This window comes from Rhineura floridana, chromosome 10 (genome assembly GCF_030035675.1).
Source record: "Rhineura floridana isolate rRhiFlo1 chromosome 10, rRhiFlo1.hap2, whole genome shotgun sequence".
In the NCBI taxonomy this organism is placed as follows: Eukaryota; Metazoa; Chordata; class Lepidosauria; order Squamata; family Rhineuridae; genus Rhineura; species Rhineura floridana.
The window spans coordinates 36101517-36118976 of record NC_084489.1 but is presented as its reverse complement, the minus strand read 5'-3'; the positions used below and the strand labels follow the sequence as shown (position 1 = coordinate 36118976).

The following is a 17460-nucleotide window of genomic DNA, read 5'->3' as shown; positions in this document are numbered from 1 at the left end:
AAATGGACCAATGGTCTGACTTTGTATAAAGCAGCTTCCCATGTTCCTATGGCAGCTAAGAACTTCATTGGGCTGATTTTACAATATTAAAAAGCCTCTTGCTTCAACAGAAAGAAAGAGGCCTCCAGTTGTCTATCCAGCTACCAAAGAACAGGTCGCTTAAAGTAGTTTGGACAAACAGAATGGTTTCAGAAAATCTGATCCTTTTTTTGGCTCTAAAAACGCAGAACATTTTGACATTTCTTCCTCCTTTTTTAGAACACATTTTTATTGATTTTCAAAAAAGGATTATTAAATACACTTCAGATAATCAAATAGTGATTATGCTACTTGTCAGAGCGAACAAAATAAAAGAATTATACTCTCTAACTACAAGCTGGGCAAACAACAAGACAGTAACCCTAATAAACTCCCCCTTTGCAATGGCAATGACAAGAAACATGTGGTTTTCAGTGAACATAAAATTTGAATCAGAGACATTTTGAAAAATGGGATAACATAACATAATATACATCCTAACCCCATGTATATCCACAGACTCCCTAAACAAAATACCCAACATGGAATGTGGAACTGAAAACCAGCATACTGGGCTGGAGGATCTAGACCATGTTCCTTCTGATTAATATACACCATGAAAAGACACCACACAGAGTCAAATCTATCCCTTTTAGAAATCCCTTGTGCAACCGTGAGTTTAGCTGTAAGCTCCTCCAAAAAGGTGAAAAACCATACCCTTTGGTACCAATAATATAAGACAACCCTTTTAAGGTCTCTCCAATGCCTTGGCACTGTGAGCCTTGCTGCCATTAATAGGTAATCTATCTATCACTTTTTTTAATGTAAATTTGCATTTTAATCTTAAATTTGCATTTTGTTTTAATGTATTTTAAAGTCTGTTTTCATGATGTTTTAAAGTGTTTTTAGTGCTTTTGTTTGCCGTCCTGCGCTCCTGCTGGAAGGAAGGGTGGGATATAAATCAAATGATATATTAGATAGATGATAGATATTAGTGAAAAAATTAAGCATAGTCACTTGGGGAGACCTACCTAGAACTTGTAGTGTGATAAATTGAAAATGTCATCAAAGATCATGTTCCAAAAGGTTTGTACTTGAGTACAAGACCACCACACATGGTGGTATGTGCCAGCAGTAGAGCAGCCACACCAACATCTATCAAATAAGGTGTGGCATATTTAGGATAAGTGCACCGGAGTAATATACCATCTGTGTGTGATTTTATGGTTTCACAAATTTGGTTGGAGGATGAGGTCACTTGGGGTTTATTCCAGAATTTAACCAAATCTTCATCTTCTATCTCTAGTGCACAATCTCCTTCCCACATCATTTTGAGACCCAATAAATTTTCCCCATCAAAATATCCAGGTAGAAGGGAATGGATCACCAGCAAGTATACAAAAAAAAAGGCTCAATAAGTTAGGGATTAATCTGCCTTTAAAACATTTGTAATTATAAAATTAATAGCTGAAACCTTCAGGTCGAGGTGATTTATTGGATTTGAGGGAGCTGAATATGGTTTTAATTTCCTCTGTGGTGATATTACTATTAATTGCTTCTCTCTCCTCTCCTGTCAAACTGTTTCACCACGTGTGTCAGACCCTTAACATTAAGGTTTATTATTTTCATCTGATTCATGTCACTGTCCGATCAACAAGTTTATACCACATATCTACCGGGATCAGCACATGTGTGAAATGTTTAACTTCAAACTGCAGTATTTGCAATTGCTTCTCCTCCCCCCCCCCAATCCATACCTCCTTCTGCCTGAACAAGCCAACTAACCATTCACAGAACAGGAACATTTCCGCAAGCAAAGACAGAACGCAGGCCCCAACTGTATTCTAATTAATAAAAATGATCTGACTAAGCAAGTCTTGGCCAGTAAGCAGAGTTTGCACCTGCACCACGTGGTGCAGGGCCAGACATAGATCTGGTGTGTTTGAAGACATATCTAAGGCAAGGAACTACAATAAACTGAAAATAAAAGTGGCAATTACTTCATTGCCCCTTGAACCCATCTCCTCCAGAGAACATTTTCATTATGAAAGGAACGCTTTCACATGGGGAAGAAAAATCTTCCCTACCATTCTTCCCCCCTCCCACAAGTTTAAGTATAAAGAAAATCAGTGCAAAATAGAATCCCACTGACAGTCCAACAAAACACTTAAGTGATCCTCAAGGTGCTTGGGTGGGAGGAACGGTGTGGTGGTGTTGCCTGTGCAGCTACCTTAGCTAATGTTAAGTACTTCTGTGGGTGCTTTCCTGGCTACCTTCTCTCCCAACTCAATCCCTAGTCTGGTTGGTCTTGTCCTTTTTCTGCTTGACTATCTCCTTTGACTAGACCTTTTAGGCATTCAAGGTTACATGCCTTCAAAATAAATAACACATCATTCCCTGTGGAAGCAGAGAGAGTCTTGCTATTTCTTCGTACAATTAGCCTAAATGGGAAGCCCCATCAGTAGCGGATTCCAGCTTTTTGTAACAAAATGGTAATCAGTAGAAAGTCTTCCTGCTTTCTCAAAGTTTCAGGACACAAGTCTTGTAGAACTAGAACTGATTTCCCATTACAAGTAGCTCCTTTGTTTTCTTGACTTGTGCCATGAAGTCTTCTTGTCTAACATACCCTGAGAAAAAAACTATAATGTCCCTTGCAGGCACTGAATTCTTGAGTTAGCCACTAGCACTGTGTGAGCATGCTCCATGTCTGAATTAGATTTCAAAATCGGGTAAGGCCATAGAGAGCTAGCCAGCTATAAAAGCATACATAGAAGCTGAGTATTCTTCAGCCCTCTCCTTAATGTCACGAAAGCAAACATTCAAGTGGAGGCAGCAGTTCTCAAATTCCTCCAGCTTATTTTTAATCATTTTTCCCCATATTTTAATAGCATCAGCTCCTCAGAGTTTGTAAGGCCCACGTCCATCGCCTCCGATGCTGAGGTCATAATACTATCTATGTGAACACTAAAGAATATAAGAACATAAGGAGAGCCTGCTGGATCAGGCCAGTGGCCCATCTAGTCCAGCATCCTGTTCTCACAGTGGCCAACCAGGTGCCTGGGGGAAGCCCGCAAGCAGGACCCGAGTGCAAGAACACTCTCCCCTCCTGAGGCTTCCGGCAACTGGTTTTCAGAAGCATGCTGCCTCTGACTAGGGTGGCACAGCACAGCCATCACGGCTAGTAGCCATTGATAGCCCTGTCCTCCATGAATTTGTCTAATCTTCTTTTAAAGCCGTCCAAGCTGGTGGCCATTACTGCATCTTGTGGAAGCAAATTCCATAGTTTAACTATGCGCTGAGTAAAGAAGTACTTCCTTTTGTCTGTCCTGAATCTTCCAACATTCAGCTTCTTTGAATGTCCACGAGTTCTAGTATTATGAGAGAGGGAGAAGAACTTTTCTCTATCCACTTTCTCAATGCCATGCATAATTTTATACACTTCTATCATGTCTCCTCTGACCCGCCTTTTCTCTAAACTAAAAAGCCCCAAATGCTGCAACCTTTCCTCGTAAGGGAGTCGCTCTATCCCCTTGATCATTCTGGTTGCCCTCTTCTGAACCTTTTCCAACTCTAGAATATCCTTTTTGAGATGAGGCGACCAGAACTGTACACAGTATTCCAAATGCGGCCGCACCATAGATTTATACAATGGCATTATGATATCGGCTGTTTTATTTTCAATACCTTTCCTAATTATTGCTAGCATGGAATTTGCCTTTTTCACAGCTGCCGCACACTGGGTCGACATTTTCATCGTGCTGTGCCATCCGGGCCCGGTGATTTGTCAGTTTTTATATTGTCCATTAAGCTTAGAACTTCTTCTCTCGTTACCACTATTTGTCTCAGTTGCTCAGAATCCCTTCCTGCAAATGTCAGTTCAGGTTCAGGGATCTGCCCTATATCTTCCACTGTGAAGACAGATGCAAAGAATTCATTTAGCTTCTCTGCAATCTCCTTATCGTTCTTTAGGACACCTTTGACTCCCTTATCATCCAAGGGTCCAATCGCCTCCCTAGATGGTCTCCTGCTTTGAATGTATTTATAGAATTTTTTGTTGTTGGTTTTTATGTTCTTAGCAATGTGCTCCTCAAATTCTTTTTTAGCATCCCTTATTGTCTTCTTGCATTTCTTTTGCCAGAGTTTGTGTTCTTTTTTATTTTCTTCATTCGGACAAGACTTCCATTTTCTGAAGGAAGACTTCCATATCCCCTCAAGTTCCACTTTAAGAGATCAAAGTTGGATTGCCAGTTCTTCCCTGAAGTTAGGTAAACCGGCCCCAAAGTCTACTGTTGCCAACCTTTTGCTGGCTGGGTACCATATTATCATGTGAAGACCTCTTTGCTGTGCTTGGGTCTTCCAAGTCAATCAGTCTGAAATATCCTGTCAGATCTCCTCCTTTGGCTTTGGGGAGAGAAGACTGCATTCCCCAAGGGGATTCAAGAGAAATTGAATAAATGGGGATTCAAGTCAATATTGCAAGGAGAAATAAGTAGGAAGATTATGCCGCCATCTTGTAGCTTCACTAGCCATGCTCCCTCCTCCTCCCTCTTTCTTTGCTTAAAAAGGAGTAAAATGGGGCAAGTGCAATGCCAGCATGGATTATGGGTGTACGAAAGGTGGAGGTTAGAGGTATATGGTGGGGAAACCATACTTGGGGTGGCAACTTTGTTCCAGTTTAATGCAGTTTTATTACCATTACACTCTTTTAAAAAGACAGGCAACTGTTTCTTAAAGTTTAACAGATTAATTAGTTCACCACAAAATGTAGGTGATATCTGACAGAGGATTAGCAGGATTAGCTATATTTCATAAATCCATAATGTTATTGCAAAGACTCCTGTAGTGTCTCAAATGAGAAAATAAGTGTTACACCATTTAATTAAATCTACGAGTAAAAATAATAAATACATATTTTTACCTGAAAGTTAACATCTTCTTTCTTAAAAATTAGCACACGAACTTCATCAGGGTCCCCATTAAATATAGCTTGAACAAGTGGTGGCTAAAATATAAGAAAACAGAGGGAGCATATTTAATTTCAATGCTACTCAGGTATAGTTATTACATCATTGTTTTAAACCATGAATAATCAAAACACTGCATATCACAAACTTCATTATTTTTGTAAAATGCTCTTCTACGTAACCCATCACACTGTACTAATTATCTACACAAGATTAAAAAGAATATCTTATTAAGGATAAATGTTACCATAGGTTGAAAAATGCCAGATATTAGCTTATTATGGTTTGAAGAATATGTAACGCATTCACTTTGAAAGAAGCATTAAAAAAACTAGACATTTGCATGTAACATGATAGACAATAAGTACAGTGCATCTAAATGATCTGGTGACAGACACAACTATTTCTAAAAATATCTGCATCTGTTCACCACCACCACAAGCTTTTGAAAAAATTATTGCCACAGCAGTAAATAAAAACACTCAACTCAAGATGATAATGAAACAATAACCCTGCAACACATGACCTATGTTCCATATTTTTTAAGAATGGAACTTAATTTATTAGAAAATATGCTATAAGCTTCTCAAAGGAACACATAGCCAATTATTACAGGAGTCAAGTTAGAAACCATTTGTTACAAAATTTACTTCTTTACCAGTTTTACTTTTGAAGACAATGAATAGAGTACTCCTTACAATGTAAAAAGAAAGGAACCATCTATAGAATTTGTGTAATTCATTAGGATTATGGTTAGACACAGAAGTGAATTTACTTCATCATGTCCACTACCTTCAGCAAAATACCAGCTACACTTTTCAGATTTATGGCAAGTCAATGGAGCCTTGAACCACAATTACGAACAGGACATATTTAGCAAGAATCTCTTACCAAGCAATGTCCTGAAGTTGAAGGATGTAAAAATATGCTTTCCTGAGGCAGTTTGGAAATAAACGTGGGAGAATCATCTTCCACCTCCTCCAAAACAACAATACACACACGACTCATTCGACCCCGTTTGAAGGAGAAAGCTAGATTTGTAACAGCCTTGTTCCAATGAAAGCCAAGACAGCACAGAAAATTATTTTCCTCTTAAACATAATTTGCTAACACTACTGCTGTGTTTTGAAATCCTTAAAATGACCTAAACTTAAATTCAACATATTCAAGCTAATGAAATTTTCCAAAATATTCCATAAAGTAGTTCTGCTGTTACCCTATAGTCCTCAATTACTAAAATATCTTCATACTGTAGAAATTACAGTAGTGTGTGTGTATATACATATATATATATATATATATATATACACACACACACACACACACACACGCATTCTGAACTTTCAGCAACCAATTTCCTTTTGTTTAATTTCTATGTAATAGTACTATCTAAACAGTAAAATCATTGTTACAGATGGCATAACACCATTCTGTATAAAATGAAACAAGAGACAATTGCTCTGGCAGGGATGATCACAGCACTCCCCACTCCAGCAAGGTCATACTCCAGCTAACGGTAGCAGGATTTCTACCAAAAAAGGCATACATGACTGCCCCAAGTGTTCCCGGTCATCATCATTCTGAAACTAAAAATGTTTTTTGCCTTAATATCAGAACTCCACCACACAAAAAGCCATCTATTTTTCAGCAGTTATTCTGTACTAGAGCTTCAAGGCTGACATTTCTTCTCCATGTAAAAATCCCTGCAATGTACAGCTAAGCTGCAGTACATTTACATGTGATGAGTCAGAAGACAAAGGACAATGAGACTCAAATAATATTGTTTGTTCAATCCAGAATCTCAAACAGACAATAACACAGAATGCTACTCCATCAGTCAGAAAAAAATGCAGAACATTTGTTTTCCATCATCAGGCCACTGCTCTAGCTGCTGCAACAAGGAACACACAAAACACAAATGCCAGTAACGTTTTAGCAAAACACCACTTGAATTATTGCTTTAGACTTTTCCTGCAGAAGTAGTTTATCACTCGAGTACTTCTTTTGATCACTCTGTGCATAGAGATTCCATTATAGCCTTCATTCAGACCGATGTAAAAAAGGAAGGAGGGGGGAGAAAATCAGGTTCCACGCATCATCTTTCAGCCAACTTCTTTATTCGAAGATCTGTGTCTATGCAAGTCTGGTTGTTCTTCAGGTTAAATTCTCTATTAATCCAAATTTTGCCATTAATCTAGTATTTCTGATACAGCAAATAGTACTGCAAACAGTATGAAAACCTAGAGCTTTAAAAAGGTTATTAAAGAACACAACAGGACACAAAATCGCACCCGCAGCAGTATTCCAACCAAGCAATAGATCCGCAGGATGAAATGCCTAGTAATGCTCACATGTTACACTTACCAAAGAACTGAGCTACTGCTCTGGATGCAACTTCCTGTAGAAAAGGGAGGGGGAAAGCAGCTTTTGGGCAGCCCTCACATAACATCCATGCCAGTTTTGTGTGACTAATTCAGTTCAAATGTAAAAATTCTGTTGAGCCTTTAATATTTTCCACTAAAACCCACAAAGAAACTAGTATACTGGCACTGCTGACTAACAGCGCAGGAAAATAAACAATTCCAAACCCCTAACTGCTTTCATATGTTACTGTATTCTCAGAATAGTTTCAGTTAACTCTCTACAGCCAAGAAGCTTTTCAGATGGAAGCTTTCATAACCTAGGGATAAAAAGACTTTAAAGAGTCAATCCATCAAAGCAAATGATAGCTACTTACCAGAAACATTTTGGTTGCTGTTAAGAGACACACAGAATTAGAACCCTAACAACAAAAATTTAGGATCTTAACATACATCTATTAAAAAGTCTTGCAATAATCTGTTTGCAGCTTTGGTTGGAAACTGCTGAGCTGCAGCAGTGATCAGTGGGTGTATTATATAAATGGATCATGTCCCCAAAGCTTTGGAAATATTGTTTTATTAATATGAACAGAAAAAAATGGAAATGAACTGCCTTCAAGTCGATTCCGACTTATGGCGACCCTAGGAATAGGGTTTTCATGGTAAGCAGTATTCAGAGGGGGTTTACCATTGCCTTCCTCTGAGACTAAGAGGCAGTGACTTGCCCACAGTCACCCAGTGAGCTTCATGGCTGTGTGGGGTTTCCAACCCTCGTCTCCCAGGTCGTAGTCCAACACCTTAACCACGACACCACACTGGCTCTCGAGTTAAATATCTAGCCTTTTAAGATCCTCAATTTCAGATCAACTGAACAGCCACAACATGCCTTATTAAAAACAGTCTTGGTAGAATTTCAAACCATAAAAGCTGAATGACAGAGAGAGGTCTTAAGTATCTTGTCAACTGTTTTGTATATTAATATATTTTATAGGTTAGGAGAGCCAGTGTGGCATAGTGGTTAAGGTGTTGTACTATGACCTGAGAGACCATGATTCGAATTCCCACACAGCCATGAAACTCACTGGGTGACCTTGGGCCAGACACTGCCTCTCAGCCTCATGAAAACCCTATTCATAGGGTCGCCATAAGTCGGAATCGACTTGAAGGCAGTACATTTACATGTAGGTATTATTTCAGCTATTGGTACTTTATCAACTCAACCAAATATTCTGTTGTTAAAAATAACTTCACAGCAGAATATTATGGAACAAGATTCACATTTCAGAAGGAACAGTTCTATACAAAATTTCAAGCAACTGAGTCAGATGTCCTGAGCTTAGAAATTTTAGTTAAAATCCATATTTTCCATTGTAGCCTCAGCCATTTCCTCATAAACTAATCAATTTATTTCAATGCAACTTCGTTAAAACAATATATTAATGATTGAACATTACATGTATTAACTATGCAATCCTATGAATACTTAATTGGGAGGAGACAAGTCCAACTGAACACAGTGACCTCGTTTGGCCATAATGTTCCTAGCTTAGTAAACCATACTTTAGTAAGCCAGCAATAAACATCTTCTTATTGGCTCTGAAATTTCAATCCTGATCCATTTAAACTAGAGTTCCCCATTTCAGATGCAACAGAGACCTCTGGTTTAAATCAGGATCAGAATTGAAGTATTGAAATCAAAGGGTGCAGGAAGGAGGCAAAAGGTGGGGGAGCATGCAGCCCCAATGTTCCACACAGTTTAAACTATGGTTTGACAACTTCAGCCCAATCCTATGCATGTTTACCCAGACATATATCTCAATGAGTCTTTCTGGACACAATAGTTTTGCTAAGCCAGGAATGTTATGTCCAAACTATGCTTTTATTTAGCCATAAATGTAATGTCCAAAAAGGTCCATTAAGATTTACTTTTGGATAGACGTAACAGGCTTGGGCTGAAGTTGTCTAAATCTAAGGACAACTGGAAGTAGATAAAATGAAGCAGCTAGTGGCACTAGTACCTACTGGGGCTAGTGGGGTGGAAGGATGGGCATCTAATAGGAGGCAGTGCCAAGGATAACAGAGCTAATGGTAGGCTGAACACTGCAAGGTTGCAATCCTATATACACATATATGAAAGTAAATCCCACTGGACACTACAAAACTTACTTCTGAGTAAAATGAACAGGACTGTGTTAGTAATCAATGTCATATCATGGGGGGGCTGCAGCCTGGGTGGGTAGGAGGGTGGTAGCAGCAGTAGCCCAAAAGTCGAGGAAAACAGGTTGGGGTGGGAAGTGTTGGTGCCTGGGGGCAGTGATGGGGAGTGTGTGCGTGACAGAGAGAGAGTTCCTCTGTGTATGTGTGCACGTGCATTTGGACGTGCCAGGGGTGTCCGTGTGTGTGTTTGGGGGTGCCTGGGGTGTCTGGCTGTGTGTTTGGAGGCGGGGGATCGGCAAGTGAAGCAAGCAGGGGGGCTCTGCCTTCCTAGTAAAACATATTTACAGACATCACTTTGACATTCACTTGTAGCAGCAAGAGTTTAGGTGAAGCTTCTTTTCATTATGGTGTGAGGCCTTTCAAGCACTCTCCCAGGGGAAGCACCTGAACGTCTTATGCAAAAGACAAGAAAAAGAGGGTAAAAGCTTTTTGCCTGTAATTTTGTTCAAGTACAGACACAATTTAGTCAAACACGATTCAATCCTATTGCTTTAATGGGAGAGCTAACCACGTCCTTAACTCTCTCCCATTACAATTAATTGCACGTACAAGCGTTTAACTTTGGCTGGATTGTAACCTATCTTTTTATCTTCTTTTAATTTGCTTTACTGATAGTATTTTTCATGGTAGTTGAGTTAGCGTTTTAAGAAAAGTGATATAAATATATTTTCAACAAGCACCAGCACTTCAGAATTCATCTAAAGAGAATCAGCTTCATATAGCACAGCATTACCTGGTAATTTAAAAACTGACATTCTGCTTCTGCCCACCCATGTGAAAATATAATTAGCAAATGGAATGCTACACCCATATGCCACTTGGAAGGTAACATATGGGCACAGAGTGCTATACTTTAGTCAGAAAAGAAAAATCTATCATGTCAATACAGCTAATTATAGCAATTATGACTGTCATAGGGGGCTCTTGGATGACACTGATTATCTTGATCCATTTCAATCCGGTTTTAGGCCCGGTTTTGGCACCGAAACAGCCTTGGTCGCCCTGTACGATGACCTTTGTCGGGAGAGGGACAGGGGGAGTGTGACTCTGTTGATTCTCCTTGATCTCTCAGCTGCTTTTGATACCATCGACCATGGTATCCTTCTAGGAAGACTCACGGAGTTGGGAGTTGGGGGTACTGCTTGGCAGTGGCTCCGCTCCTACTTGGTGGGTCGCCACCAGAAGGTAGTGCTTGGGGAACATTGCTCGATACCCTGGACTCTCCATTGTGGAGTCCCACAGGGATCGGTACTGTCCCCCATGCTTTTCAACATCTACATGAAGCCGCTGGGTGCGGTTATCAGGAGTTTTGGGGTGCATTGTCATCAGTACGCTGATGACACGCAGCTCTATTTCTCCTTTTCATCCTCTTCAGGTGAGGCTGTTAACGTGCTAAACCGTTGCCTGACCACGATAATGGACTGGATGGGAGCTAACAGACTGAAGCTCAATCCAGACAAGACTGAGACGCTGTTGGTGAGTGCCTTCCCTGCTCAGATGGTGGATGTTCATCCTGTTCTTGATGGGGTTACACTCCCCTTGAAGGAACAGGTTCGTAGCTTGGGAGTTCTTTTCGATCCTTCCCTGTCTCTTGAGGCCCAGGTGGCCTCGGTGGCACGGAATGCTTTTTACCATCTTTGATTGGTAGCCCAGCTACATCCCTATCTGGACAGTGACGACCTCTCTTCAGTTGTTCATGCTCTGGTAACTTCTAGATTGGACTACTGCAACGCGCTCTACGTGGGGCTGCCCTTGAAGACTGTTCGGAAACTACAGCTAGTCCAGAATGCAGCGGCCAGATTGTTGACGCGGACCAGAAGGTCCGCTCATATAACACCTGCTCTGGCCCGTCTGCACTGGCTTCCTATTTGTTTCCGGGCTAGATTCAAAGTGCTGGTTTTGACCTATAAAGCCCTACACGGCATGGGACCGCAATACCTGGTGGAACGCCTCTCCCAATATGAACCTACCCGTACACTACGCTCAACATCTAAGGCCCTCCTCCGAGTACCATCCCATCGAGAGGCTCGGAGAGTGATGACTAGAACCAGGGCCTTTTCAGTAGTGGCCCCCGAACTGTGGAACAGTCTCCCTGATGAGGTGCGCCTGGCACCGACGCTACTATCTTTTCGGCGCCAGGTGAAAACCTTTTTATACTCCCAGGCATTTTAAAGTGTATTTTAAACAGCATTTCCGTATTTTGGATGTTGTTTGGTTCGTTATTGTTTTTATTTATTTATTTATTGTATTTATATATTGTGCTTGTTTTTATCTTTTTGTACACCGCCCAGAGAGCCTTCGGGCTTAGGGCGGTATATAAATTAAACTAAATAAAATAAATAAATAAATAAATAAATAAATATATGAAGGATCATATCCTATTTTCCCAATGCTTGAGTGATTTTCTTCTTTGAAACATTCCTGAATTTCAAACTGTCTTCTCTATCCATTTTCTTTCAGGATTTTGCCTCTTTTCTCTGTTTTTCCTTAGTTCCTTCATTCTTTGTCATTGAGCAACCCTACCTCTTAATTCCACTATCTTCTGGGTTGTCTCAGACAGAATATGAGCCTTTCTAACTAAGAATCCCAAGAGGGCCACACCACAGGTGGTCCAAACTGTCAGGTGTGAAGGTATGGAACATGTAACACACAATTTGCTTCTCTTGGAATGGTATACAGTAACCATCTTCTGGGTGGGATTCAGAAAAATGCAACACTGCTTCTACTTGCACATGGGGACTTTTAAGCTCTATCCTCTGGCAGAAGCTCCCCATGCCCCTCAACCACCAAGAAACCCTTGTCCTGAACACTGGGGGCCCTCCAAGAATGATATGTCAAAATATGTAAGAGACTCCAACCAGAGAGCAGAACATAGGAAGCTGCCTTACACTGAATCAGACTACTGGTTTATCTAGCTCAGTACTGTCTACATTGACTGGCAGCAGCTCTCCAGGATTACAGACAGGTTCTCTCCCAGCCCTACCTGGAGATGCCAGGAATTAAAACTGGGGCCTTCTGCATGCAAAGCAGATGCTCTACCACTGAGCTATAGCCCTTTCCCATAAGCAGCCATCATTACCGCCACCCTCTGCACAAATATGCTACTCTGGATCCAGCCATATGTTCTGAAGCAAGTCTAATTATATTCACAGCATTCACTAGTCAGGAGGAGAGATGGCTGTCACACTGAACACTGATGGCATCTTAACAAGCATTCACCAAAAATAAGTTCTAATACCAAAGCATTTGTAGTTCATCAGAGAAAAAAGGTATCTATCAGTCTGTTGTGTCGCTGCTACATTTATTTTTATTAGCAACATTTTGCTTCAATTATTTCACTGTATGAAATGAAATTTCCAACCAACCGCATTTAGTCACAAAGCTGAAGAATGAAGCTAAGATAAAGACAGTATTCTTAGGCATCATATGATAAGCCAGATATCAAATGAGAAAACCACCAGTGTACAACATTACTTGCTTTTTGAAAAGAAGCCTACTTTCAAAGTGCATACAACGCTCAATTTAAATTTGACAAAGCAGGATCCTTATCATCATGACTGCTGAGGATGGAAGAATGTTAGAGGCAAAAACTGGTATTATGAATTCTTGCTGAGAATCTTACATTATTTCACATAGAAGAATTTACTTGGTCAGACTATTTTAAGTAATCCTTAGAAACCAAAATCTCCTAGTAATTACTAACACATACCAATAGAGTTGTTACAAGCTACTGAGACTGAATCTGTCCACATTTTGATAAAAATTTGTCAACAAATATGGAAAACTAAACAATGGCCCACATACTAGAAGCATTCAATATACATCCCAATTCCAAAGAATGGGGATCCCAGGGAATGTAGTAATTATTGAACTATTGCATTAATATCCCATGCAAGTAAAGTAATGCTCAAGATTCTACAACAAAGGCTCTTACCATATATGAAGCGAGAAATGCCAGAATTTAGAAAGGAAAGAGGCACCAGAAATCACATTGAAAACATACGTTGGATAATGGAACAGAGCAAGGAATTTCAGAAGGAAATCACCCTGTGCTTTATAGATTACAGCAAAGCCTTTGATTGTGTGGGTCATAAAGCTATGGAATGCTTTAAAAGAAATGGGGGTGCCACAGCATCTGTCATGAACCTATGTAAGGACGGAATGTGGAGAAACCGACTGGTTTCCAATAGGAAAGGGTGTGAGACGGGTGTTTTTTTATCACTCAATTTGTTTAATCTATACGCAGAACATATACGGAAAGTGGGACTGGACCAAGATGAAGGAGGTGTGAAAACTGGAGGGAGAAATATCAATAATTTAAGATATGCAGACAATACCATATTACTAGCAGAAACCAGTAATGATTGGAAACAAATGCTGATGAAAGTTAAAGAGGAGAAAGCACAAAAGCAGGACTATAGCTGAATGTGAAGAAGGCTAAAGTAATGACAACAGAAGATTTGTGTAACTTTACAGTTGACAATGAGGACATTGAACTTGTCAAGGATGATCAATACCTCGGCACAGTCATTAACCAAAATGGAGACAATAGTCAAGAAATCAGAAGAAGGCTAGGACTGGGTAGGGCAGCTGTGAGAGAACTAGAAAAGGTCCTCAAATGCAAAGATGTATCACTGAACACTAAAGTCAGGATCATTCAGACCATGGTATTTCCGATCTCTCTGTATGGATGTGAAAGTTGGACGGTGAAAAAGGCGGGTAAGAGAAAAATCAACTCATTTGAAATGTGGTGTTGGAGGAGAGCTTTGTGCATACTATGGACTGTGAAAAAGACCAATAATTGGGTGTTAGAACACATTAAACCAGAACTGTCACTAGAAGCTAAAATGATGAAACTGAGGTTATCATACTTTGGACACATCATGAGAAGACATGATTCACTAGAAAAGACAATAATGCTGGGAAAAACAACAGGGAGTAGAAGAAGAGGAAGGCCAAACAAGAGATGGATTGATTCCATAAAGGAAGCCATAGACCTGAACTTAAAAGATATGAGCAGCGTGGTTCATGACAGATGCTCTTGGAGGTCGCCAATTCATAGGGTCGCCATAAGTCGTAATCGACTTGAAGGCACATAACAACAACAACAATCACTAGAAGTTAAAATGATGAAACTTAGGTTATCCTACTTTGGACATATCATGAGAAGACATGATTCACTAGAAAAGACAATAATGCTGGGAAAAACAGAAGGGAATAGAAGAAGAGGAAGGCCAAACAAGAGATGGATTGATTCCATAAAGATCTGAACAGAGTGGTTCATGACAGATGCTATTGGAGGTCCCTGATTCATAGGGTCTCCATAAGTCGTAATCGACTTGAAGGCACATAACAACAACCTCGACAGCAATATCTTATAGTCACACTCTACGTATAACAGTATCGCCTTCTCCCTTACACCAGATGCAAAAAGTTGTAGGGTAATTCCATGAAAATGTCAACCTACAGACCCATTTTTCATTTTCCTATATAGTTAACATGTTCTATATCACTGTAAATATATTTTTCTGAAGTTTCATTTTCTGGCAACAGTTTTTCAAAGTGGCATTTTATGTATGAGTACAACAAGCAGCAAGATGACTCAGAATTTCTCTATTTCCCCCCCTGAACTGCAGTTAAAGTAAAGCATCATATAGACAGCGTCTTGCTTTGGAGGCAACTATTCATGGGTGTCTGTCAATGAACTGTCACATGTGTCATACTGGTCACAGGTCACTTTCCAGAAAACTTTTTCCCCACTTTCCATTAAACGCTACTATAATTTTGACACTTGCCAATAAAAAATTAGCTCTTTACATATATTACTGCTGATGGATTTGTTTATTATTCACACTCTTAGAGAATACAAATATCTAAATTACAGAAAAATTACTGGTTATGAAACTTATGATTGGTGTTCACATCATTTAAAATATAATAAAAAGAAAGCATTTAAACTACCTGTGGCATACTTCTTGATTATTTTTGTAGGGAAGAACAAGCCAGTTAATACAGTTTAATGTTAATTGGAGTTCAAATAATATTAGCAAAAACACAAAATATTATGTAAAGAAGTTTACAAATGTTATGTTGGTCATCATGGAATGATAAATTCTTGTTTGTCAGGATTCGGAAATATTCGTCTCCTAGATACACCCTCTTGTAGAAAAGCCCTTTCTCTCCGGAATGGTGAGTAGCACCATCAGAATAACAAGTAATCTATGTTTTTATCTTAAATATAAAGTCAAATTATAACAAAATGTATCTACCGCTTACTAGAAGACCTCTAAGTGGTTTACAATGGACAGTCTAAAATATACATTACAAATACCAGTTTTAAAAACAAACATTAAAAGCAAGTTACACAAAACAATTAAAATATAAATTAAATTCGCTTGCTGGATCAGATCAAGTTACATCTAGTTCGTCATTCAGTGGCCAGCACTGGCCAGCCTGGAGACACACAAGTAGAATGTAAAAGTGATGGTAATTTCTTATTGCAGTGGTAGGACTATGGCCCTTCAGATGCTGTTGGACTCCATGTCCCATCAGTCGCAACCAATCTGGACAATGGGCAGGAATGATGGCAGCTGAAGTCCAGCAACATCTGGAGGGCTATAAATTCCCCACTCCTGACTTCTTAGATTAATTCACACTTGCCTTTCAAACCATTTTTTATTTCCACATTTTTCTTGAACTAAAAAATATCCTGCTTTGTATTGCTTGCACCACAGTTTCCTCTCAGTAATCTGCTACCAATCATCCTGTAGAAAGGATTCTAGGAGACAGAGGGAGGCAAGCAAGCATGTACCACCTCAAGACCTCCTCTAGCTGGACTTTACTCCCCCTCCCACAGCAAGGTGATCTGCCATCAACTGTCCTGTGGGAAGAATCCTGATGTATTTTGAATGCATTAATATTGTTTGTTGTGGTTTTTAAAATATATAACTGAATGTTACTTGTAAAACATTTAAGTTGATATATCCTAAAGGTGGGATATAAATAATTGGGGAAAATACTGTTCCTCTCCTTTTTGTTCCCAGCAAAGGAAGTCCTAGCTATCCCATATTTTTTATATGAACTAAGTCAAGTGGCCTTCCTTGCTTGTAACACAAAGCCAAACAATGGTTTAGAGTGAATGAGCAAATGTGCAGGCTCCTGGAGGAGATTACAGCTACTCTGCTCCTCTCTGATCGTTTTGCTGCTGTGCTTCTCTGAACCAAACCATGGTTTGGCTTAGAGTTGTCCAAATTTGGATTCTTGGTTTAGCTATCTCCAGACAAACCAAGAGCTGTAACCAATGTTTTGGCTTAGCATTATGTGAGAACAAAGACACAGGGGATGTGGTTTTGGAAACAAGTCATTCCAAAAATACTCAGTTTGTCCTGGGCTCCTACTGGGAGGAAGGGTGGGTTATAAATTAATAGTAACAACAACAACAACAACAAAGTATGGAGTCAGGAGAGGGAACACCTTCCCCCCCCACACACCTTCTCATGTTGCTGTATATACAGTAGTGTATACTGCTAGACGTCTGCTAGCTCCACTCTGGTGATATTTTCAACCATATTTGATTCATTTATCAGTAGACTTACACAAGGGTAAAATTAGGTAGAAATCTATATTTGTAATCCATAAAAATGAAGGAATACCACTCCTCTCAATAAATTAGCGAAGTTACTTGGTTTAATCAACTAGCTTATCAATTGTTGCAAAGTCAGAATTAGCACCAACATGGAAATATTTATATACTATTGGGGGGAAGCAGGTAAGTTACATCAACAAATTTAGAGTTCAAGTATAATTTTAAGGCCAAATGGTCTTTTTGCAACTTTGCAATGTGTATCTGAAATTCCACAAGTTCCCTGAAACGTTTGTCACAATGAGCAGATATACATGTG

General features: G+C 39.6%; 1 protein-coding gene across 4 annotated transcripts in view; it reads right to left on the bottom strand.

The window, feature by feature from the left end:
- The window catches only part of ANKRD28 (ankyrin repeat domain 28), a 149568-nt gene that overhangs the window by 71699 nt on the left and 60409 nt on the right, over positions 1-17460 (bottom strand). For 2 of the 4 annotated variants that reach the window (XM_061585885.1, XM_061585887.1), the window contains exon 2: positions 4937-5020. The exons of 1 other annotated variant lie outside the window; for it this stretch is intronic. In XM_061585885.1, the coding sequence (XP_061441869.1) occupies positions 4937-5020 (84 nt within the window). Of the gene's footprint in view, positions 1-4936; positions 5021-5873; positions 6240-17460 lie in introns of those variants that run through there. One more of the 4 variants, XM_061585884.1, reaches the window with a different exon arrangement.